Source organism: Haliotis cracherodii, unplaced genomic scaffold, assembly GCF_022045235.1.
Source record: "Haliotis cracherodii isolate W230 unplaced genomic scaffold, xgHalCrac1.p SCAF_8, whole genome shotgun sequence".
Taxonomy (NCBI): domain Eukaryota; kingdom Metazoa; phylum Mollusca; class Gastropoda; order Lepetellida; family Haliotidae; genus Haliotis; species Haliotis cracherodii.
In genome coordinates this window covers 49,247,512-49,273,332 of record NW_027266341.1, presented here as the reverse complement: position 1 = coordinate 49,273,332, position 25,821 = coordinate 49,247,512, and the positions used below count along the sequence as shown (strand labels likewise).

Genomic DNA, 25,821 nt, shown 5'->3' with positions numbered 1-25,821 from the left:
AACACGACATATTGTGATGCTGTGGGCTAGCATAACCTACATCCAGCTAAAACTCATCCGTCGGTCGACTCACGATAGGATCGGATTTCGTGAGTTTTGAGGACAGTCGTGGTACCCTTTGCACCTAGGTTCGGTCATCAGAAATAATTCCAAGAGGATAAGGCTCACCTACCAACAGTCCATTTCCATGGATTCCATGAGAATGGGAACATCCGGGTACCTTGGACAACTTAATACCCCGAATTTGGCTAATGAACCGCCACGAACTTGTCGTCCTGTAGTTACACAATTTGGACCAAGTTGCAAGATGGGTGGTTCCCGATCCCAGGGGATACCATCAGGACGTTCGTGCAGGAAATGTGAGGCGATTGTTTGGGCCCACAATCGTTATTACCATCCACTACCTGATGTTTTATAGAGGCGGTCGGGTAGCCTAGTGGTTAAAGCGTTCGCTTATCACGCTGAAGACCCGGGTTCGATTCCCGACATGGGAACAATGTGTGAAGCCCATTTCTGGTGGCCCCCGCCGTGATATTGCTGGAATATTGCTAAAAACGGCGTAAAACCATACTCACTCCCTCACTGATGTTTTATAGCTGAGATATAAATCATATATGACCATCGCATTTCCATTCAAATCCTGCGATCTCTTATTTCCCCCATATTATGGTTGTCTGATTTTGTACTTAAACGATTAGATCAGGTAAACACCACGTATCATAATTTTCATTAAATACAATATGTGTAAGAGAGGAGAATCGTACAATCAACATGCAGGTATGATGTCACATAAGGAATACACCTACACTTCGGAACTACAACATTGATCATGATGTTATGATTCATTGTGGTTTTGTATCAGCATATATAATTCAAAACTCTTCCAAATTCCAATCGCAATTAATCCCAGCAATGTTTATGTTCTTTACACAAGTTAAGTATATCACATACCTTGTGCAGCAGTTGCATCGGGACAGAAAATGTGCAGTGTGACTACAATTTGATGCCGTCGAAGTGTACCAATCCATGAATGATTTTCAATATTTTCGTCTTAAATGTGTAATAGTAACCGAATAAATACATTGGGCAATATAGGTTACTATTAACATTCAAGCTCTGCTCACCTGTTTTCATCAACTTTCTTTTATATTCGAAAGGGCTTTTAACGGAAAAATAGTCACAGTTTGGAATGTTAATGATACATTAATAATGCATGTACACTGACGGACAAAAGACAGTATTGCCCCATGTTTTGTCCCCGTGTGTAATCGGGTGGGCGGCGGAAACCAGCGAAGCTCCATACGTCGATGCGATGAATATAAATTTGCAAAAGAAATTATTGCCTTACGTTCCCCAAAAGTTTAGATAGAGATTTCGCGATGTCTGAGTGCTTATGGAAAGAAACATGGCTGTTTTGGCAGTATGAGTCGGTTTACTCATGCCTCGTATGCCTACGGGGGGCACGGGGGGCCCAGTCGTCTAAGGCGCCGCGATTCGCTGTGCAGAGTTGCGTCCCTTGGGCATGCCAGAAACCTATGATTGTGGGTTCGAATCCCGGTTCCCTCCGATTATGTTTCTAGGTTTGTCAGCACCATACCCATGCTCGTGGGTTTCACCAAAGTGGTAAACGCCTGAGACCTTCATCACTTCGGGCTTTCCTCCCACATTAAGCTGACAGGCCGCGATATAACTGTAATACTGTTAAAAGCGGCGTTAAACCCAACTCACTCACTCACACACTCGTATGCCTACGCGGTTTCTGAAGCTGCTTTATGATAGTGAATAAAATAATGTCTTAAACTTGGATTATTTACATAATGACATTATATGGTAAAGGGAATATTACCTTGGTGTGTTTTCGTACCGTAAATATCATATTTTAGGAACAGGACAACGTACCATGCGTATTATGCTCGCCAAATGATCAAATGCCTTTTCAATTCCTAATATATGATATTTACGATACGAAAACACATCTTCATTGATTTTTAGTAACTTATTTTCTTTGTAAACACGTTTATGTTGTTCTAAGAAATGAGAGGCGTGGGAAGTCCAGCAGAGCTCTGCAGATTTGCGTCGCTTAGTCGTGCCAGGATCTGCTGAATATTAGTTTCTCATCATCACTACGACCTGCGTCAATTCGGGTTTTCCTCCCACAATAAACTGACACTTTCTGTAGAACTGAGATATACTCTTCGAAGCGGCGTTATTTTAAGGAAACACACTCACTCATACAAACAACAAACGGGTATCCTGATTGTTTAAGCTCCCGTTTGGGAACTTACTGATATTAGTTTTTTTGTTTAACGCCGCACTCAGAATATTCCAGCAAGATTATGTTTCATGGTGATTCAAAGCTTTGAAAAATAAATCACCAACACACACCAACACTTAAACAATAAATATAGTTGTGCGTGTGTGTGTGTTTGTGTGTGCGTGCGTGCGTGCGTGCGTGCTTTCGTGCTTGCGTGCGTTTCTTCTATCCATGATTTCCTCTTCCCCTATCGGACAATGAAGCAGCTATTTCTAATTACTAGCCTGGATGATTTTTTTGTAATTTAATATAAAATTATTAAAACAACGCCAGCAATACACTGTCATTAATCATCCTCGTCTCTCGTACAGACCCTAGAGCATTCACTTTTTAATAAAACAATCGTCCCCATTCCCCTCTCATCCCTTCTCAGCTCTAGCAGCCGACACCCATTCCGTTTTCAGCTCCTTGATTAAGAGACTTTATGGTTCCTGCTTTCTAACACTCGTGGTTTCCCTGTCGAATGGCTTTTTTAACCTAATGCGCACATGACTTCATTTCAAGGCAATATCGGAGACGTATTGGGATTCCCCTCTTCTATTTATAGACCGGAAATGACGTTTCACGACGCGGGAAAATTGGTTACATAAATATCACTCTGTACAAAAGACAACTTTTTCAATCTATGCATGTCTTATAACAGGTATGCTTTATTTGTTTATGTATGTTAATTATCATATATAAATGTAGTTGTGCTGGATCATCACGTGTCGCTCACTAGTCGCAGTGGGCGTGTCCTCGTTGCCTTGTCATCTATCGTGCTCTCCCATCGGCTTCACAGTGCGTTTGACACCGTTCAACTTCGGTTCTGTTACTGATGAAGCGGTATCTCTGCGGCACGGGGATTTGAAGGGAGCTGGTAAGAGTCGTGAATGTATACTGGTACAAAATACGGTAGGATATCTTCTACTTAGGCGTTCAAATTAACTTGGCCTGTAAAACATTCACAATGAGACCATGGCCAACATATTCAAAAGTAGTGAATCACGGTGAATGAATTACCGTATTCGACGTAATAAGCGACCAGGGCGCTCTCAAAATTGGAAATAGGGGGCTCTTATTAGAATATTATTGTGGTGAAAAAAACAGAGTTGAAAGATAAATTTCGTAGTTTATGCTAACAGCCTGAAATGTTTATGTAGGACGGATATATTTTTCCAGAATTTAATTGCCCATGATTAAGGGTGCATATAACACACGAGTGCGTAGTATACGCGAAAAAATAAGTCTTGTGTACATTGATCAATCGGAAGGGGTGCCAATTGGGATTGTTCACTAGCCAATATATAGCAAATATCACCGCTTATTAGAGCGGGGCCCTTATTACGTCGAATACCCTATGCAATGTTTTGAAAGATCTTGTAAATAAAAAAGACCACTGACATTTATTTGATATATTGTTTGTCTCTTATGTGGAAGTTAGAAATCAGACTATGGACACTAAAACTCATATACCTTGTGATTGCTATTTTAACAATTGTCAAAACATTGAAAAATGTCTGAGAAATTCATTGTCTGTACTTGGAATAAGATAAGGCCTACCTTTAGAATACAGTACCACAAACTTTTCAAACATGTGACAATACCCTATGACGTAATTTGTAGTATTTTGTTGCCAGTCACACGGGGGAAATAATGCCCTGTGACATCAGGGGTCATCGTGTGTGTTTAAGCTCCTCCCTGTGATCTATCATCTCTACACGCTATGTCATTGAATACGCCAAGCGGCGTTAAGTTTCAAATATTTGTTTACTAAATATAGCCTGTGGCGGCGCATTTTATAGCAAGCGCTAGTTTACGAAAGTACTTTTATTTTTTATATATTTTATATTTCATTTTTCTCGTAATTCAAGTGACTAAAGTGGTTATAAATAGGAACTTATATGCATATATTATTTTTTCGGTTAATTAATTTTCATTATTATGCACAAGAAGGCAGTTTATTAGGGATAAATTGGCGCTGAACACATCCAAATGTCGCATGTGTTAGGGTAGGTTAGCCCAAACTCTATCTTTAGCCCTTGGATCCCCTCTACGATCATTAGGGTTAGGTACCCGTTTAGTGGCTATTAGATTACCCGAACTCTATCCTAGTAGCCCTTGGATCACCTTGGATTACGATCATTAGGTTTAGGTATCCTGTTTAGTGGCTATTATAGATTCTATTGCGGCTCCTAATATTCTTCACACAAAAACATCGAGTTAAAAGGATGAAATGGTTTTGTGTTGAATATTTGGGCTACTGGAAACTGTCCTGGAACATTCACACAAGCGATTTTCACCAGCTACATTTTTTCAGTACTGATTCAAAAGCGAACTCACCTTTGTGTCATCACAAGTCATGCTCATGCCTCCCTCGTTCCTTACTATTATCCACATCATCCTTACAGTGTTCCCTACCACACTTTTCTGTCACAAATATCACCCGACGAATAAAATAAATACCATGTCATCCATGCATACTTGTGGGTTCGACGTCTGCCGTTTTATGCCTGAAGCCATTTTCAGTTCACGCCATATCGGCTCATTCCTCACCACTCGGTATCTTGTAGATTACGGAATGGGACAAGTGTGCCAAATGGCATCAGGATAACTCATAAGTGTCCGTAGACTAAAATCACGAGACACCATGCCTACCCGTAACCTTCGTAAGGGTCCGTCACCTATTCATCCCGTTTCGTTCATTTCCGTCATAGGCATGACTAGGTAAATTTGCACTTATATCACAGTGTGGACGTAGCCCAGCTGGTTAGCTGTCGGGCTAACAATCTGAAGATCGCAAGTTCTCGTCCGACGGATTGTCACAAAAACTGGTTGCTTGTCTTTGAGACATGTGACCTATGGCAGATATCATCCTCACGAGAAGTTGTGGTACTGTATTCTTAAGGTGCCCAGATAAATGATTATTAATATTTATCATCCCAAACAGGATTCCAAAGCTATGATATATCGCTTGGGTGAGATCAAACAATGTCTCCTACTGATATATATGTATATATATAGGCCTATATAGGAAACTGGATCATCGGTTACCATGACATCACAATCAAATGACATCGCAAATCTCTGTCACTGAAGTTGGTTAGCTCTACTTTCTCACTCACTCTGCCAAATACTGTTTCCAAACTGAACTTGTTGGAAGAATGATTTTGGATGATCAACTGAATCTTACCCTTGTCTCTTTTGATATTAAATATAACAACACTCGTTGATGGGTTGATATAGTTGGTACTTGGGTGAGATTCTCTCTTTGTATTATTTTATTTTAATGGTTGTCTTGGGGACTCGGGGTTAGATCCAGAATTGGACCCAACAGCAGCCGTTCTATAGATGTGTTAATATGAGGCGAGGGGCACCGGTGGCTGATTTGTCTAAGGCGCCGCGAGTTACATCCCTTGGGCACGCCAGAAACTTATGGTTGTGGGTTCAAATCCCGGTTCACCCCGATTATGTTTCTAGGTCTGTCAGCACCATACTCGTGCTCGTGGGTTTCACCGAAGTGGTGAACGCCTGAGACCTCCATCACTATTGGCTTTCATCCCACATTAAGCTGACCCACTGCGATATAACTGGAATATTGTTAAAAGTGGTGTTAAACCCAACTCACTCACTCACTCTGAACCAATTCTCAGTGGTTCAATTCTGCTACAAATTGGAACAGAATTAAACTCTCAGTAGTAAATATTTTTGTCTCATTCAAGCAGGACTAGTTACAAACTCGGATGAATAGTGAAAAAAAGTTTCCAATAGACCTCCGGATTAGTCTTAAAAGAAACAAAATTATTAATTTCCAAGGCTAAATTAGGCTGCCATTATTGGGCTATTTTTAAAATCCCAGATTTTGTACCCTTACGTCTTTGTTTTGTAGTGGTTATAATAACATTGAGGTCACATGTTACTTTAGGTCTTCCAGCCTTTAGGTATAGCTTGATGACTTCCTTGAACATGACATGCCTTGCCCCTAGCTTTAATTAATATATGACAGCATGTGTGTGTGCTTTCCCACTCCACGAAGGCAACACATTAGGGCACGATGGTTGAAGGTCCAGGCTGCACTTTGAATGGGGAGAAGATCAGAGGTCGCCTGGTTGGGAAGACGGTGCGGAAGGTTTCTGGCAGCGCTGTCAACAGGGTAAGTGATCGGGTCCTGGTCAAGGTAGTGTTCGTATTGCTACAACTGTCTATGTTGAAGCGTGTGAGTTACTTTTGTCTTACATCATCCTGAGTCAAGGGAGTTAACTGACTATAAAATCCAGTTTCCAACCTTGCTGACCTAGGCTAGAATTATTTTAAAAAAATACTTTTTTTGCTGAACTAATGTGTCTAAGCATAGTCCATTAAAAATCAAGTAACAAAATCAAATCCAGTTGGTAAACTCCCGTGGAGATTTCGGCCGATTGCAGGATTTGCAATGCATGTGTATCGTCAACTTAGCATCAACAGATATTTAAAAAACCTTTCATGTTTTAAGTCAAGATGCTCACGTAAATTGTCGCACTTTGCGAAGTAAGACCGTTTTATTAGAATATAGATATTGATTATCGATCAAATCGTCTTCACTGGGCGCCGCCATTTGCAGCCAATGCAAGTGATAGAAGAGGTTGAATCTGATTGGTCAACAGGAGGCACTTAACTCGTAATAGCCACTGGTCGCGCTGTGATCTAGCCCAGAAATTCCAGCCTAGTTTGGCAATGGTGGAAACTGGGCTTTTACAGTCAGTTAACTCCCTTGCCCTATGTGGAACTTTGAACAAACTTATACGTGTTCCTCAGGTTGGACTTTTTCTTATTTGGCTTACAGATTTTTAACCTAACAATTCAGGCTGGTTGGTAAAAAAACAAAACAAATTAATCCAGTTTCAAATACATTTTTTAATTTCCTCTTGTGATTCAATATAATTTGGTGTGTTTTTAAGTTTTTAAGATAAATTAAATTTTAAGTTATTTTTGTATATTGATAGTGACAGTAAATGAGGTTTACTAATTATTTCTGTTTATAATTTTCCATTTAAGTTCACATTCTATTTTTGGGGGAGGTGGCGGATTCCTTAACCAAGTTTAAAATAGGTCTGGCCTCTGTATAAAGTTAGTTGTACCAGAGTATCCTGTGGGGGATATTGAGGAATTTTGTACCATGTAGGCTAAGGGATGGTAATTGAAGTCAGGATACACACACATATTTTTTCAAAGATAAACTCAAATTAATGACCAACCATTAATTTTGAACCAAATCAACATCTTATCTTATAATTATATCTGACGTATCTGGGTATCCCTATCAAAAATTGAGAAGTATATGTCGATAAACTACAATATTGTGCTTTCCAGGATGTAAAGAAACAGAAGAGGGAAGATCACATGACCAAATATGATGAGCTGATTGGTCGGAAACTGGAGGAAGTGCTCACCCTTGGGAAAGAACTGTTCCTGTTTTTTGGAGACTTGTGTTTGAGGTATGAGCATGTTGGATCTCGAGCAGGGTGGTTGAGTGAATGTTGTTTTACACCACAATGAGTTGTTGAAAATGTTCGTGGCCTTACATCTGCTTTTTTTCAGGATCCATTTCTTGATGGCGGGGTCAATCCGTGTAAACAATGTCCAGTTGGACAAGGATTACTCCAAGGTGACCACCACGGCCTCCCTGGAGCTGGACATGGAAGGGGACGCCCTGGCCTTCTACAAGAGTGCGGCAGACATCAGGTGGCATTTTATACACAACACACACAGAGAAAGGCCAAAGGACAATGTATGATAAGGGCCCTATTTGGCTCACAGGATCTGCAAAATAAATGAAAGAAGACACATTTTTTAAATTATGAAATTTGTCAAAAATGTGTCATTTTGTTTTTCGACACTTTCATGTTTTCATCTTGTAACAATGCTGAATGTTGGGGAAGGGCTAAAAGTTACAAAATGAAAAACTTGAAAATGAAAATTAACAATCAAATTCATTGTATATATTTAGTGTCCGCGGCAAACACCAGATTTCTGTGGTGAAAGTCTGGACAAAGACGAAGAAGGAGCCATGGTTGAAATATCACTTCATTGCTCTACCTTAAGAAGTACATGAATAATTTGCAAGTGATTCCATGGCACCTGATTGGCCAACCAAGCAGTTTAATTTGCATTTATGTTTCCATAAATAGAAAATACAGGCCATGCCCACGTGGATTCTACTGTTCCTGATTGGCTCATCATAGGGTGGGCGGGACTTGGGATGCATTGTCACTGATTTGGTAGTGTTATCCACTTTTTATTTATGAGAAACATGGAATATGTTTTTGTGTTTTTGGAGGTATAAGGTTTTTCACATTTATACCTCCATATAAACCAGTCAATTCTCAAATATAAAAAAACATATTTTTATTTTAATACACATGACTGACGTGCAACTTACTATTTTTCAGACTATCCAAGGATTGTCATGAGAAGTTTGAAAAACTCAAGGATCTTGACATTTGTTCAGTTATTTTCAACCCCAGGCGAGCGGTTGTCATGGTGATGGAACAGACTGGCAGAATGGTGTGTGATGTATTGCTGGATCAGCTCATTTTGCCAGGAGTGGGCAATATCATCAAGAATGAGGTGGGTGAATCCATTGTACTCAAGGGTGGCAATATTATCAGGGATGAGGTGGGTGAATCCATTGTACTCAGGGGTGGCAATATCACCAAGAATGAGGTGGGTGAATCCATTGTACTCAAGGGTGGCAATATTATCAGGGATGAGGTGGGTGAATCCATTGTACTCAGGGGTGGCAATATCACCAAGAATGAGGTGGGTGAATCCATTGTACTCAAGGGTGGGCAATATCACCAAGAATGAGGTGGGTGAATCCATTGTACTCAGGGGTGGCAATATCACCAAGAATGAGGTGGGTGAATCCATTGTACTCAGGGGTGGGCAATATTATCAAGAATGAGGTGGGTGAATCCATTGTACTTAGGGGTGGCAACATTATCAGGAATGAGGTGGATGATTATTATTTGTGGTAAAGTTTATGTTCATCAAGAACTCTACCCCAGTGACCACTGTTTGTCGTCAGAACAACTAAAGTGAGGATTAAGAAGTCACAATGTGTTACAGGACTGGCTCTGTGTGATCATTCAATGACAGAGTGGACAAGTGTTCAGACTATCTGTCTCTAGTTTGCCTAGACCAGACTCTATTTCTAACATGCATCCCTGTTATAGCAGGATTATTGCTGATTGCAGCTTAAACAACTTTCCCTCACTCACTCTACCACGTTATATTGCAGGCATTGTATGACAGTGGCATCCGGCCGAATACCAAGGTAAGTGCACCACTAGGATATGTTTACTTGTCAAACTCACAGATATATGGACACTGTTCATACTGATAAAAATACTAGTGATTTCATCTAGTCCCACAAAACTGATAGTTGAGAAATGAGATTATTTACTCGTCATCAGTGCACTGAAATTGCCAAATCCAAATTTTATTTTGCTCATCCATTAATTGTATTTCCAGATACTGTATAATTCTTATTGCAACCATGCCTGGCATCAACTTGTTATTGCACCCATGCCTACCATCAACTTGTTATTGCACCCATGCCTGGCATGAACTTGTTATTGCACCCATGCCTGGCATTAACTTGTTATTACACCCATCCCTGGCATCAACTTGTTATCGCACCCATGCCTGGCATCAACTTGTTATTGCACCCATGCCTGGCATCAACTTGTTATTGCACCCATGCCTGGCATCAGCTTGTTATTGCACCCATGCCTGGCATCAACTTGTTATTGCACCCATCCCTGGCATCAACTTGTTATTACACCCATGCCTGGCATCAACTTGTTATTGCACCCATCCCTGGCATCAACTTGTTGTTACACCCATGCCTGGCATCAACTTGTTGTTACACCCATGCCTGGCATCAACTTGTTATTGCACCCATCCCTGGCATCAACTTGTTATTACACCCATGCCTGGCATCAACTTGTTATTGCACCCATCCCTGGCATCAACTTGTTATTACACCCATCCCTGGCATCAACTTGTTATTGCACCCATCCCTGGCATCAACTTGTTATTACACCCATGCCTGGCATCAACTTGTTATTGCACCCATCCCTGGCATCAACTTGTTATTGCACCCATGCCTGGCATCAACTTGTTATTGCACCCATCCCTGGCATCAACTTGTTATTGCACCCATGCCTGGCATCAACTTGTTATTGCACCCATCCCTGGCATCAACTTGTTATTGCATTTATGCCTCACTTTTAAGTGCATCTGTACCTTACAGGGGAGGTGAGGTGAAATGGGGTTTAACGTCGTGTCTAAGATTATTGCACTATAGTGACATGCATGCACATGTGTGTGTGTTTGCTTGTACTGCTCAGGACTAATGCCGATTTTATACTGCTTGCCCACTGGGATACCATGCCGCAGTTTAACACGAATACCCCACTCAGACACAGTTTAAAGACTCCGAGCTGACCAGTCCTTGTTTTAGCCCCTTAATGCCGAGCGCCAGGCAGAGTAACAACAAGTAAAATCTTCTTACGTCTTTTGATATGATGAGGCTGGGGATAGAACCCTGGACCTTCCACTTACCAGGCGGATGCTCGACAATGTGGGTCTTCTGCTACAGAATCCATCTTGTTATTGCAACTATGGCTGATTGCACTGTCAAATTGTTATTGCAACCAGTCACCTGGTACTGTCAACTTGTCATTTCACAATGCCTGATAGCATCAGCTTGTTTGATGAAATGTTTGGTGAATGTTTGGTGAAATGTTTGGTGAAATGTTTGGTGAAATGTTTGGTAAAATGTTTGGTGAAATGTTTGGTGAATGTCAGCAATATAAGTCCAAACTTTTCAAGTTCTGATTGTATGTGTAAGGAGTTTTCTTATTTTTGTTTGTTTCATAGATCGAAAACTTGACTGAGGACCACATCTCTCTGTTGGTGAAGATGACCCGTGACTTTACCATGGTTTTCTATAAGGTAACTCTCTTCTTAGCTGAGAATATTTTGATTTTCTTAATTGGCAATACAGTTGTTCCTTCCAAGATTTCTCGATTTGAGCTATCGTAATAGAAAAACTAGAATCAGAAAAAACATTCTTTAAGTACATCTATTCCTAATGTGGTTAATTGTTTAACATATGGTACAGCAGCTCGTACTGATTGAAGGCGTGGCTTCATCTCCTGGAGTCTGTTGTACAGTCTTATCATTTAGTGGGTTGAGTCATCTTTCCTAGGAAAGGTAGTTAACTGACTTTAAAACTCCAGTTTTCACACTTGCCGAACAAGGCTGGCATTCCGCAGTTACGTTTTAGCTGGACTAACGAGTCTATGCATAGTCCAATCAAAATTGCATAATGAACTAGACATCCAGTTCGTAAACAACATGGATTTTAATGTGCAGATTCAGGTCAACTGAAGGATTTGCAAAGCATGTGATCCGCCAACTTGGCGTCAACAGATATTTTGCAAACATGTTCATGTTTTTAATCAAAGTGTTCAAGTGATTGGGTGCACTTCGCGAGGTAAAACACGTTTTATAACCATATAGAGCTTGATTTTCGATAAGATCGTCTTGACTGCAACCATTTGGTTTGAAGCAAATGCAAGTGATATGAAAGATGGAATCTGATTGGTCAGTGGGAGGGATATAGGAGTGACATAATGAGTAATAGCTGGTGGCACTACGATAAAGCCCGGAAATTCCAGCCTATTTTGGCAAGGATGGAAACTGGACTTTTATATCCAGTTAACTGCCTTGCCTCGGAGAGATGGGTGGTAGTAATATTTCCTAAATATTTGACCTAAAACATTTTTTTACCTGAAAGTGTCTACTTCTTATTGCATGTGTCCAGCAGTGTCACCTTGTTATTGCACCCATGCCTGACAGTGTCACCTTGTTATTGCACCCATACCTGACAGTGTCACCTTGTTATTGCACCCATACCTGACAGTGTCACCTTGTTATTGCACCCATGCCTGACAGTGTCACCTTGTTCTTGCACCCGTGCCTGACAGTGTCACCTTGTTATTGCACCCATGCCTGACAGTGTCACCTTGTTATTGCACCCATGCCTGACAGTGTCACCTTGTTATTGCACCCATGCCTGACAGTGTCACCTTGTTATTGCACCCATGCCTGACAGTGTCACCTTGTTATTGCACCCATGCCTGACACTGTAACCTTGTTATTGCACCCATGCCTGACAGTGTCACCTTGTTATTGCACCCATGCCTGACAGTGTCACCTTGTTATTGCACCCATGCCTGACAGTGTCACCTTGTTATTGCACCCATGCCTGACAGTGTCACCTTGTTATTGCACCCGTGCCTGACAGTGTCACCTTGTTGTACCCATGCCTGACAGTGTCACCTTGTTATTGCACCCATGCCTGACAGTGTCACCTTGTTATTGCACCCATGCCTGACAGTGTCACCTTGTTATTGCACCCATGCCTGACAGTGTCACCTTGTTATTGCACCCATGCCTGACAAGGTCACCTTGTTGCACCTATGCCTGACACTGTCACCTTGTTATTGCACCCATGCCTGACAGCGTCACCTTGTTATTGCACCCATGCCTGACAGCGTCACCTTGTTATTGAACTCATGCCTGACAGTGTCACCTTGTTATTGCACCCGTGCCTGACAGTGTCACCTTGTTGCACCCATGCCTGACACTGTCACCTTGTTATTGCACCCATGCCTGACAGTGTCACCTTGTTATTGCACCCATGCCTGACAGTGTCACCTTGTTATTGCACCCATGCCTGACAATGTCACCCTGTTGCACCTATGCCTGACACTGTCACCTTGTTATTGCACCCATGCCTGACAGTGTCACCTTGTTATTGCACCCATGCCTGACAGTGTCACCTTGTTATTGCACCCATGCCTGACAGTGTCACCTTGTTATTGCACCCATGCCTGACAGTGTCACCCTGTTGCACCCATGCCTGACAGTGTCACCCTGTTGCACCCATGCCTGACAGTGTCTCCCTGTTATTGCACCCATGCCTGACAGTGTCAACCTGTTGCACCCATGCCTGACAGTGCGACCTTGTTATTGCACCCATGCCTGATGCTGTTGTTGCAGTGTCGCCGGGACGGCAAGCCGCTGCGGCCGTTTGAGAAGGTGTACCACGTGGGGAAGTGCCGACAGTGTGGTGGGAGGATCACCACCACCAGGATGGGGGAGGACAGTCCTAGGGTCACCTACTTCTGTGACAACTGTCAGAACAACGACCTCACACGCTTCCGCAAACAGTGAGTCTCTCAGGCTTTTGCTAATGTGCTGCAATTTGCTGTGCTGCGTCCCTTGGACATGACAGAAATCTATGATTGTGGGTTCGATTCCTGATTCACCTAGATAATGTATCTATGCTTGTCAGCACCATACCCATGCTCGTGGGTTTCACCAAAGTGATAAACGTCCGAGACCTGCATCACTTCAAGCTTCCTCCCACATTAAGCAGACTGCCGTGATATACGTAACTGCAATAATGTTATGAGTGGCGTTAAACCCAACTCACATACTGGTTTCTGCTATAGATCACATTATCTCAAAGCATCTTTTTTATCCTTGGATGAATAAAATCTGATCATATTTGTATGCCTCTTTTTCTGAAATCTGGTCTATGTCAATACTTGTTCTGTACAAGGGGTATTGAGTAAGTGAATGAGCTGGCTTTAATGCTGCTTTGGACATTATATCATGTTTTGATTTGGGCGGAAAGCCTTACATGATGCACATCTTAGACGCATACTGCTTCAATGAAAACCAAGAAACATACTAGTAATCAAGGCAAAACTAGATTCAACCCTGATCAGTGATTTCTGGCATGCCAGAGGGAAGCAACTCTGCACAGCAAATTGGGGCATTGGGACGACTACGTCCATCTGTGCCCCTTCATGCAAGAACGTTGACTTGTGCCAGTAAATAAAAATGCATGTTTTCTTCAACATAGTGATTGACCTCATGAGCATTGATCTTCTCAATCAGGATACAATATGCATCAACCAAGTTAGCGAACCTGACCAAATGATCTGGTTAGTCGTCTATTACAACAAACATGGGTTACTGAAGACAAAATTCTAACCCAAATCTTCACGGGTGCTTGTCGTCAGAGGCGACTTAAAGAATCGTATGGTCAGATTCAGGGACTTGATTGTGTATCATCATACCTGGATCATGCCAATGGCATGGACCCTTGCTCAAATCAGTCACTGGAGTGAGTGAGTGAGTATGGTTTTACGCCGCTTTTAGCAATATTCCAGCAATATCACGGCGGGGGACACCAGAAATGGGCTTCACACATTGTACCCATGTCGGGAATCGAACCCGGGTCTTCGACGTGACGAGCGAATGCTTTAACCACTAGGCTACCCGACCGCCCCTTCCGTCACTGGGAAATCTAGTCCAGACTTTATTCACTGTTGCCGTCATATAGCTTAATGTTGCTGAGTGCGGCATTAAACAACAAACAAAAGAAACAATATGATCTCAATCACTTTGGTTTCAGAAAACTCTCAACAAAGAACAGTTTATTAGGCTGGGTCAACACGGGCAATGTCCAAAAGGAACTTAAAGACTGGGCATGCTCAGTATGCACTCTGATAAATTCGGCCAATCAAACAAACTGTTCTGTCTGCCTCACACCAAAAGATGGTCGTCCAAACCTGACAGCTCAGAACCAGTTCCCACAACCAGTGGGGCATGCTTTTGTACCAGATGAAGCATTGACAGAACAACCACAGAACTCTGTCGTCAAAAAGTCAAAGTACACTTTCAGGAAGAGGTCTTTATCTGGCCTGAACACATCAGTGAACACTTCAGTAAGTTCTAGTGCTGACAATCTTGTGCAGGATTCCGATCAGATGCATGCAAAACGACAGAAATTATCAACCGTGTCACGAACCCAGAATTCAAATCCCCCAAACCAGAAAAGTACAGGAACTAAGCCGATACCAAACAGGAGTGTGTCTGAAGCTTCAAACAGGAGTCAAGGAGGGGAGGTAACTGCTGTGCCCGACATGATACCTCCCTGTCCTGGACACAAGAGACGATGCTTCATGAAGCAGTGCTGGAAGGAGAACGAGAACCGAGGCAGATGGTTCTTCACCTGTAGCTTGCCACGGGCCAAGCAATGCAAGTTCTTTCAGGTGAATAAATACCAATATTTCATTTTACAAACTAAAGCATAGCTTAATGACATCTACTATCTGTATTAACTGAAGAGTGTTTCTTTTTTCAGAGAGTTAAAAGTGATTAAGCTGAACTTTCCAAATAGAAGTGGAGTATGTCTATGTGCCAGTATAGGTTTTATGAACTTGATATTTCACTGGGCTATCATGGAGAGACCATGGTCTGTGTATCATGTATCAGGGTTCCCTGAGGCTGGGACGATACACCAACTCTGCGATCCACTATGTCAATAGACTTGCATGTCATCGTATTTGTAGTGCATACTTTTTCATAGACAGGATGGCTAAATATTTTTTGGACCTACAACTTTGCCGTTGTCCCCTATATTGCAAAGCCGACAAACAAATGGTGTCGTGATTTGTTACTGCCAAGCTACTTAGCCAATTAAATTGTTCCACTTGACTGTAGCACTTAAAGAGAGGTAATTCTTTATAAACTGTGTATACGATATCTCATATTCTGTCAAGCTTATGCCAAAACGACAATTATGGCACAAGGGATGAAATTATTTTGTGTTGGTTTGGTATAAATTATTAAAGTAAGAATGGATTTTGTAATCACTACTTGTATCGAAAAGTTTTGCCATCTACCGATGCATCGTCCCACAATGAAGGTTCATGTGTATGCATAAACTGAATTCCTTTTATTTCCTGCTTTCAGTGGGCGGACACACAGTTCCCGATATGTGAAGGTCATGGCAAGCCATGTGCATTCAGGACTGTGATGAAAGAAGGGCCCAACAACGGCAAGAAGTTCTTTGCGTGTCCTCTTGGAAAACAGAAGCAGTGCGGCTTCTTCCAGTGGGCAGTCGGCTATGAGGACTGACTGGGTCATGATGTACACAAAATAAAATCTACTTTAAGTTTGATAATGATCTGTACAGATGTGGAACAGGCTGCAATATTTCACGATACACGCACTGAGATGTGAGGAACACCATAGACTCCCAACCTTGTCAGACACTGTTATATGCATTCTGTAGTGTTCAATAGGGGTTTAACATGGGTTTAACATGGCCTGATAGCAATACATCAGCTGAAAGACAGGTTACACCATTAAGTTTCAATGGATGTAATAAAATGATTAAAAAGAAAATCATTTACATTAGGCTAAACAAAAATTAATAGTCTTGGTTCTCTGACAACAAAACGTGCAGCAGACTTTATGATGATGGGGCTGGTGCCTGAGAACCAAGACTATTATTTCTTTTTATCTCCTTTTTTTAAATTGAAGACACTTAGACATCCATTCAGGAACATTCATTGTCTTGGATCAGAAGGGGAGCAATGCCTTTTCTGTGGATGGGTTGTTCTGCACAGTAAGTGTTCTGTATGCAAGGACAGGTGTTCTTCACATTAGGTGTCCTCTATGCAAGGACAGGTGTTCTCTATGCAAGGACAGGCATTCTTCACATTAGGTGTTCTCTATGCCAGGACAGGTGTTCTGCACATTAGGTGTTCTCTATGCAAGGACAGGTGTTCTGCACATTAGGTGTTCTCTATGCAAGGACAGGTGTTCTCTATGCCAGGACAGGTGTTCTGCACATTAGGTGTTCTCTATGCCAGGACAGGTGTTCTTCACATTATGTGTTCTCTATGCAAGGACAGGTGTTCTGTATGTGAGAAAAGTATACATGATGTAAGGTCACTGCCCTTAGATATACAACAGACAAGAGTGCTGGACAATATATGTTTAATGAGTCTGTTGTAACAATCCTGACACCATAAAACAACACTGACCAATCATCCATACCACCATGAATTATATTAATGATTTACTTTCTGACCGACATCAATGAAATATATTATCATCATAAACCAAATAAGGAAAATAATAGGTAGAAAATTATCAAAATACTAATTTTGTGAAGCCAGTTCAGGCCACAACACTACCGACACAAAAAACATTTGATTCATGCACATCAAAACACATCTGTGGCACCATTTATTGTTGGAGCACTCCATTGTATTTCAGGAAGGGACGGTTGCGTGTGTGTTCTGTCGCTGTTGCATGTGCTCCATCATGAACTGATGTTGGCAATGCATGTCTTTAGAATGTTTTGTCAAAGTCTAGACAGTGAATTTGGTTTTACGCCGCTTTTAGCAATATTCCAGCAATATCACGGCGGGGGAAGCCAGAAATGGGCTTCACACATTGTACCCATGTCGGGATTCGAACCCGGGTCTACCTGACCGTCCTTGTCAAAGTCTAAGACTAGGTAAGTGTTGTGAGTAGTGGTATATCCTTGTAACTCTCAATTCCTTAAATATACAGGCCCTCGGTTCCATTATTTTTAAGGAATGGAGATTTTCTCGGACATTCCTCTCAACGATTACTACAACTGAGTCGAGCTAGATGTCTTGTCCATAGATTCAGCTATAATAGAACATTCAAAATGGTGTGAATCAAGTTCAATATTTTCAAAACCAAAGCAGTTTCGTAAAATGTTGCAATTTTCCATTTCATACCTGTAATATATTTGACATAATGCTGATAGGTCAGCACAGAAATAATGCAAAGTTTCAGATTTCATTTGAAAACAAACACATCATTGAATACATCTCACTGTATTAAATACTTCATTTTCAACCAGACAATGCCTTGTTGATAGACATGTTGACTTTGTAGAGTACAATGTAAAGTACAAAACCTGAATAAATTCCTCAACATATAATGTACACAAACAATGGTAAGGGACAGGTCATTTATTGCAAGGGTGGGTGAGTGAGTGCTTTTTGTTGCACGACTCTCCAAAATGCTTTTCAATTTTGAATTACCCCCCCCCCCCCCATCCTTGTACTTTTTGTCTATATTAACACTTAGTCTACAAAAACATTTCTTTAAAATAATTGGGTTCCTTTTTAAAAAAACAACTTTTCTCTTCTGCTATTTGCTTAATGTGGAATCAAAGAGAGTAGACTTGGTTTAGGTTCATATAGACTTGCCTAGGCTTTTTGTAAAAAACATATTTACATATATAAATTACACAGTCATGGTGCAGGACTATTTTTTTTCCTAACCTTCCTGAAAAGACAAAGCACTTCATGTTTGATCATAAAATGTAATTTTTTCCAGACCCTCCCCAAATACAATATGTCTCATTAATCCGACACATGTTAATCCGACAATCAGCTTTATCCGACACTAATGATGGGAACCGATTAAATCAGTGCTAGTTAGGCCACTAAATCAGACAGTCTCGCACTCCGACTCAGACACACCAAATTTGCAACAAATTACCGAAATCACTCATTAATAAGTCTCGTTAATCCGACACAGTGATCAGCGTACTCCGTGGTCATCTGCCCGCGTGTACACAGCCAGTGTTTTGATACGAGACGAGTCAGCTGGTAGCTGCATATTACAATGGCTGCAGAGATAAACTTGCTTCACAATCAACAATTAATGCTTTAAATAAAGAAAACAGGATTAATCACATGCTTAGATTACCTCAATCTCATTAAAATCAGATACAAGTTCTCGCTATCGCCAAGGACATCCCATTACAGGTCATGTCAGAACAACTTTTCGCGAACCAATGAAATGACTAACAGGAAGTCAACATTAGCCACTTAGAAAGCAGCTTTCTTTAGCTTTGCGGCACCAGTTTCAAACTTGCGACTTCCATTCCAGACTATGCTTTTTAAAGTTTTTTGAATAAGTCATACAGTCCATAACAGTTGCTTTGTGTTAAGCTTGAGAGGTTGCATGATTAGAAAACATATTCCGCCAAAATGTAACATAGCAATATGAATATTAATTTTTTATTTCTTAATTATGTGTTTGAATCATTATCTATCATGTGGTTGTCCGATTTTCGATCACAAACTTTTATACATGTACTACTTAATTTTGTTTATCCGACATACTTGTTAATCCGATATAATCATATGCAACCAACCATGTCGGATTAACGGGACTGTAAGTGGATTATTTTATTATGACCCTCCCTAAGTGATTGTCATATGTTTGGGTGACACTCCCCCGAACACCCCACCCCTATAATAACACACCTGTCCCACATACATGTAACTACTGAAACTATCATGCTGCTGAACGTGGTTCCTCACAATGAGAATGTATGAAAATGCATCACTGAGATCTAGATGACCAGTGGTCACTAAGGGGGCTTGAAGTTCTGTGTGAGCATCTTCCGGTTGAGTTCCGCCAGGATCACCGAGTACTGCAGAGCCTTCTCTGGGGGCAGGCTTGAAAACAGATCTTCTTCCTGGGTGGTTCTTTGTTCTTATGGAGAGAGAAAAAAACTAATTATTTCAGTTTTCATGCTCTTTGTTCTTTAACTTTCATGACTCTAGGACAGAAGAATACAAGAAATTTAGTCATTGTGGAGATGGCTGTCTGGGCCAGACAACCCAGTGATTGATATCATGAGCATCAGTCTACACAATTGGGACACGACATTCGTCAATGAAGTCATCGAGTCTGACCACCCGATCCTGTCGTCTCTTTTGACAAGCATGGACAGCTGAAGATCTATTCTAACCTGGATCCTCCCAGGGGATTTCACTTTGTTATTTATGAAGAGAAGAAAAAACACCAAATTATTTCACCCTTGGTTCATTATGGGAGAAAACATTTCTTTCGCACTCTACTTTAGGCAGTGTCACAAATTCAACAAGTTTCTTGCGCTATACTTATATCCTCTTGTATGTGAACCTAGGAACCCCCTTAAGTTTTAATTATTAACATAAGTATTCTGACAAGCAGCCCAGGATTTTTCTGCTTAACTTTGAAAACTGTTTTGAAATCAATGTTTCAGCCTTCACATGATACCGAGTGCCAATCGACTCAGCTATCTGGAAAGTCTGCCAAATTTTAAAGTGTGCCAACTCACAGACATTCGTAGGTGTACATAAAAAAAATTCATAACCTATGAGACCTGTGAAGATCTGGGCAAGAACAGGTCTTCAGCAACCAATGCTTGTCGAAAAAGGCAACTAACAGGATCGGGTGGTCAGGCTCACCAACTTGGTTGATGGTTGTCATCGCATCACCATTGGGTGGATCGATGCTCATGATATCAATCACTAGATTGCCTGGTCAAGACTCCAATATTTTCAGACCGTCGTCATATAGCTGGAATATTGATGAGTGTGGCATTAAACAACATACAAACAAAACAAATCATAACCTGTGGAAGCATCATATATTTGAATATTATCCAAAATAAATGGTTCTCAATTTAACAGTCTAATTGGCGAAAGTCGGAAACAGTCGACCATTAAGATTGTGGAAAATGCTTAGATCTACCAGTAACACAGATTGTTTAACATTTGCAAACAATGGGAAATTGATAATTCCAAGACCCATACCTTTTGGCTTCTCCTCAGATTTTGACCTGTTCAGGGACCCTTTAGGCCTTCCCCTTTTCTTCTTAGGACTTTCAGGGGCAGGCTAGAAACAAATTATTATACACTGTTAACATCCTGTGACTCCACCAACAAACCTAGAAACAAAATACATTGTGTCAAACTCCCCTTAGCCTAGCAATGGCTAACCATGTAAAAGCTTCATTTGCAAGACTTGTCTATAGTCCCAGTCTATTGTTTCTAACCTGGGAGTTGTGTAAGGCTGCTTTAAACAGTAGTTCAGAAAAAATAATGGTTTGTCCTTGTCAGCAATTTGACATGAAAACACTTCATCATGTTCATCAGTGTTAATGAAGTATGTATTTTATGTGATCCAACACTGGTATTGCATCAATACACTTTAATGATGTTAATCAAATGCACATACAAGTGTGCAGCTAGCTACTTTATCACCATACAGGGTTAGAAACTAACAGCTTTTGTCCACTAGTCCTTATAATGATAACATATAGCAAAACCCTTAAAATGGGCCAATTTCTACTAGTCCTTAGGATACCTTTACTATTGGGCTATTTGGCAAGGACTATAGGACTGGTGCCAATTTCTAATGCTGCCATACATTAACTGGACACTCCTAGCATCAGTGAACATGTCGCGAGAGAGTGAGGGAGGTTCCATGCAACTTTGAACAGTATTCCAGTTATATCATGATGTGTCCGCTTGATGTGGGAGGAAAGCCCAAAGTGATGCAGGACTTAGACGTTTACCACCTTGGTGAAACCCACGAGCACGGGCATGGTGCTGACAAACCTCGAAACATAATCAGGGTGACCTGGGAATCAAACCCACGATCACAGGTTTCTGCCAAAGGGACGCAACCTGGCACAGCGAATGGCGGCGTCTCAGACGACTGGGCCACCTGTGCCCCTGAACCTGCTGAAGCAAATCATGCACAGGTTTGGTCTACAGCATCTTCCCGAGGCAAGAGAGTTAACTGACTTTAAAAGTCCAGTTTCCACACTTGCCGAACTTGGTTGGAATTCCTGGGCTCGATCGTAGTGCCACCAGTGGCTATTACGAGTTATGTCCTTTCTATGCCTCTCCTATTGACCAATCAGATTAAACCTCTCGAGGATCTGATCGATAATCAAGATCTGAATTGTGTTAAAAGGAGTCTTAAATCGCGAAGTGCATCAAATCACGTGAGCACCTTGATTAAAAACATGAAAAGATTGAGAAAATAACTGTTGACAACGAGTTAGCGGTGCACATGCTTTGCAAATCCTGCAGTCGACTGAAATCTGCATGACACTTTACAAACCGGATTTCGATTTTGGTGCGCGATTTTGATTGGACTATGCATAGACTCGTGAGTCCAGCCAAAATGTAACTCCATAATACCAGCCTAGTTCGGCAAGGGTGGAAACTGGACTTTTATAGTCAGTTAACTCACTTGCCTCGGGAAGATGGGTCTACAGTGGACATCAGCAGCACGAAGTAACAACGTTCAGCCTTTGCCTTAAGCCACTATAAAAATCATGCCATCAGAATTGAACATTTTCAAATTTTTGGTACAATTACAAACACTGACCTCTGGTATACTGACCTCCTGCTTACTGACCTCCGGCTTACTGACCTCCGGTTTCTTGACCTTCTTGTTGCTATACTCTAGTTCCAGGGGATTGAAGAAGTCCGGACGGACTCGCTTTGTCCGAACCGTTCGTCTCCGCATAGGCTCTTGCTCTCCATCGCCATTGTTCCCCTCCCCATCTGGAAACAACAAATCACAGATATAAGCAAAAACATTATTTGAAAAAAGATTTTTCCTAAATAATATGATTAGCATAATAGGCTACTGCTTGCGCATTCCACAAATTCCCCCTCATTCGCAAATATTTCTCCCAAAATATAGAATTAACTTTGAAAATAAACATGAACAATGATGAAGCGTGTAACCATGGTAACTTACATGTAGGAGGTGTCTTCCCGTCTGGCGACTTCTGAGACTGGGAAGCTGCCCGACCTCGTGTCGGGAACTGGTGCCCACAAGTACAGCCCTTGCATGCCACCGGCACCTGTAACCCACGGCAACTGGTAGAACCAACCTAACAGTCAACGTATAGCCTCAGGCTAAGAAAATTCTCCTTGATCTATGATATGAGAAACAGAGCTAGACCAATTGTCATAGAATTGAAGATGATTTCATTGAAAAATCAGTTAGAACTAAGAAGTATGGAAGATAATTCATCATAGAGATAAGTTTGATGACACATTTTAACTTCGTTCCAATCTCATTAAAATCAAGTCTTAGTTCTCGCTAATCCTCAACAAAGATCTGAGGATCACGTCAAAACGACCTTTCATCAGACCAATCAAAGCTTTGCTTACCAGATCATGAAAGTGAAAGTCGGAATGTTTTTGTAATCATGCAACCTCAAAAATGTTAACATGGGGTATTCCGAACGACAGTTACAACCCGTACAACTGATTAGGTTAAAATCATCGTCTATCTCCCGCTTCCGTGGGATAAACATTTGAACGGAAGAGGCATTGCACAGTACGTGGGAAGCACTGCCATACAATCTCAATCATATTTTAGACATCCCGGAATGTTTGTTCAGTTTTCACAATTATAATCGAGAACTGAGTCAACATATATTTCAAGCGTAATCTGAAATGGAAGTCGCCAGGTTGAAACGAGAGTCGTAATGCTCAAGAAAGCTGCTTTCTAATTGGCTGATGTCGACTTCTAGTTAGTAATTTCAGTGGTCAGTCAAAGTATGTGAAAGGTCGTTCCAACGTGACCCATAATGGTATGTCCTCAGATCTTTGTTTAGTGGCAGCGAGGGCTTAGATCTGATTTTAATGAGATTGACATCGTTCATTTATCCACCTTAAAATAGTGATATTTACTGGTGCCATACACTGCCAACATGTGTACAAAGAGGGTAAATGTTGACCAGATATTTACAAGTAATTAAAGCATTGTCTACAGCAGTGAACATTAGGGATGGGATGGGTAACTCGGGTACTTGGGTTGGGTGGGTCCTGAGTAGGACCCGGATAGTCACGTGATATATTGTTTAATGACAAAAATTATCGAAAACTCTATGGTTACACTATAAGTCACTAATGTTCCCATTTCTTTCTGACAATGCACCCAGTCTTTCTGACTTTTCTATGTTTGAATAAAGATAAAACTTCATGCAGTAAACTTCAGTGTACAGTGTATCTAAATACATTTTGCCAGGGGTAGGTTCAAACTTTTCCTAATTCTCTAAATATCTACAGCGGGTACCAGGGTAGTGTCAGGTAATAGGTTGCTGGGTACCCGGGTAGTAAATCTGGACTCGTCCCAGCCCTTGTGAACATGCGTACAGCATCCAGCAGGATTATTTGATTGGTTTGTTGTTTAACGCCGCACTCAGCAATATTCCAGCTATATGACGGCGGTGTGTAAATAATCGAGGCTGGACCAGAAAATCCAGGGATTGACAACATGAGCATTGATCCAGGCAATTGAGATCAATGACATGCATCAACCAAGTCAGCGAGCCTAACCACCCTATCCTGTTTTAAATAATAAGTCGCCTCTTACAACAAGCAGAGTCTCCTTTTACGCAAGCATTAGTCGTGTGTATGGATCAAATATGTGTACATAACAAATAATTTTAGTGAACAAATTTGATGCATGGAAATTTAAAACTTAGCTGAAATATACATAAGTCCGCTGACTTCGTTATTTTAAGAGACTACCAAGCTCTCAGAACAAAGACATCTATTCAATATTTTCAGAAGTTGGCAATTTGCATTATTGGTGCTGCAAATCATGCGCGCGAACTAGACCTGCTATAACCATGCTTCAGCTATGTGGTGCTAAACAACATACATATCTTCACGGGAAAGCAAGGTATTGGCCTGAACTAGTCAACTCCAATTCTCCACTAATCCAACTCCAGTTGGTAAATATTTGGCACTAAACTTAATCTTTGAAACAAATTTTGTAAGATAATACCCCTATAATCAAGTGAACATTGAAATAGTATACTTGTTATTTGAAACTGTCTTTGGAGTGCAGTTACACCTATCAATGTACTAACAAACAGAATCACTGCCCATGTTATAGAGCAAAGATAGTTTTAGCCAAACTTGTTAAAGTTTTGGACAAATGTAATTGTGGCATAGCTATTACAAGAAAATCGGGTTCAAAATAACGTAAACGGGTATTCATGAAAATCTAAAAAATCAAATATTTGGCAAAGATTTATATCATCCCTTCTGGCTCCCCACTGTGCACACCTTGCAAATGTTTTAGCAATGGGAAGTAATAATTAACGCTTATTCCTCGAGGCCTAGTTCAAGACATTGATAGATCTAGTAGCAAGGCCACCCATTACCTTTTGCTTCACCCAGGAACTCTATTCCAGCGATATTCCAAAACACAGCTTTTTTTCATTAAACAAACAAGGCCAAAACATCAACGAGGCTAACTTTACTTCAAACTAGGCCTTAGACCCACAGTTCAGAAAACGTGTGGGCTACAAAACCTGTAAATTTTAACAATATTCAACAAAATATTGCATATCCTTCAGTTTGTGTACCTGTTGCTGGCATACTGGGCACTTCTTGACTACCGTCCTGTCGAATTTCTTTCGTACCATCTACTGATAAACAAATCCGCTCATTTTTAGAGCATTTTGCAGCTGAGAAACTTGGAAATTTGCTGTATAAGTTGATGCAACTGTTGTACCAGGTCAGGCTGACCCGCTTTGACGAGCACTTGTTGTAAGCGCCATCTGTAAATATGTATAGACAGGGGGAGATAAGTCTAAAGAAGCGCTTGTAAAATATTGACAAAGTGCCCGGTTTTCCTTTTCGTGGACCAACCGTCATACATGAGTGTAGCTATGGTCTCTGATGTCCCTATTTAGAATTTTAGCATAATTAATATTGTCAGTTGATGGAAATTACAGA

General features: G+C 41.1%; 2 protein-coding genes across 5 annotated transcripts; one reads left to right on the top strand and one right to left on the bottom strand.

Moving 5' to 3' along the window:
- Positions 1-6,347: 6,347 nt before the first annotated feature.
- LOC139450579 (endonuclease 8-like 3) lies at positions 6,348-16,342 on the top strand. The gene is made up of 9 exons (XM_071232336.1): positions 6,348-6,446; positions 7,643-7,767; positions 7,871-8,014; positions 8,722-8,899; positions 9,573-9,608; positions 11,219-11,293; positions 13,409-13,578; positions 14,835-15,474; positions 16,178-16,342. Exons 1-9 carry the CDS (start codon positions 6,348-6,350, stop codon positions 16,340-16,342), a joined length of 1,632 nt encoding a protein of 543 aa, XP_071088437.1.
- A 1,963-nt stretch (positions 16,343-18,305) lies between these two features.
- Positions 18,306-25,610, bottom strand: LOC139449667 (UPF0547 protein C16orf87 homolog). 4 transcript variants are annotated; one of them, XM_071231149.1, is made up of 5 exons: positions 25,449-25,610; positions 22,817-22,922; positions 22,439-22,617; positions 20,851-20,932; positions 18,306-19,762 (listed from the first exon to the last, which is right to left on the bottom strand). In XM_071231149.1, the coding sequence occupies exons 1-5, from the start codon at positions 25,506-25,508 to the stop codon at positions 19,638-19,640; spliced, it is 552 nt and encodes a 183-aa protein (XP_071087250.1). In that variant the 5' UTR covers positions 25,509-25,610; the 3' UTR covers positions 18,306-19,637. The 4 variants fall into 4 exon arrangements, with proteins under 4 accessions (XP_071087250.1, XP_071087251.1, XP_071087252.1 ...); XM_071231150.1 differs by having other exon boundaries at positions 22,454-22,617; XM_071231151.1 differs by having other exon boundaries at positions 22,469-22,617.
- Between the last annotated feature and the right edge of the window lie 211 nt (positions 25,611-25,821).

Coding starts and splice junctions, on each gene's coding strand:
- LOC139450579 (XM_071232336.1), top strand. CDS start 6,348: ATGGTTGAAGGTCCAGGCTGCACTTTGAATGGGGAGAAGATCAGAGGT. Junction 8,015..8,721: donor AAGAGTGCGGCAGACATCAG/GTGGCATTTTAT, acceptor ACTATTTTTCAG/ACTATCCAAGGATTGTCATG. Junction 13,579..14,834: donor CTCACACGCTTCCGCAAACA/GTGAGTCTCTCA, acceptor CTTTGGTTTCAG/AAAACTCTCAACAAAGAACA.
- LOC139449667 (XM_071231149.1), bottom strand. CDS start 25,508: ATGGTACGAAAGAAATTCGACAGGACGGTAGTCAAGAAGTGCCCAGTA. Junction 22,923..25,448: donor GCCCAGTATGCCAGCAACAG/GTACACAAACTG, acceptor CGTGGGTTACAG/GTGCCGGTGGCATGCAAGGG. Junction 19,763..20,850: donor ATCTGAGGAGAAGCCAAAAG/GTATGGGTCTTG, acceptor TCTCTCCATAAG/AACAAAGAACCACCCAGGAA.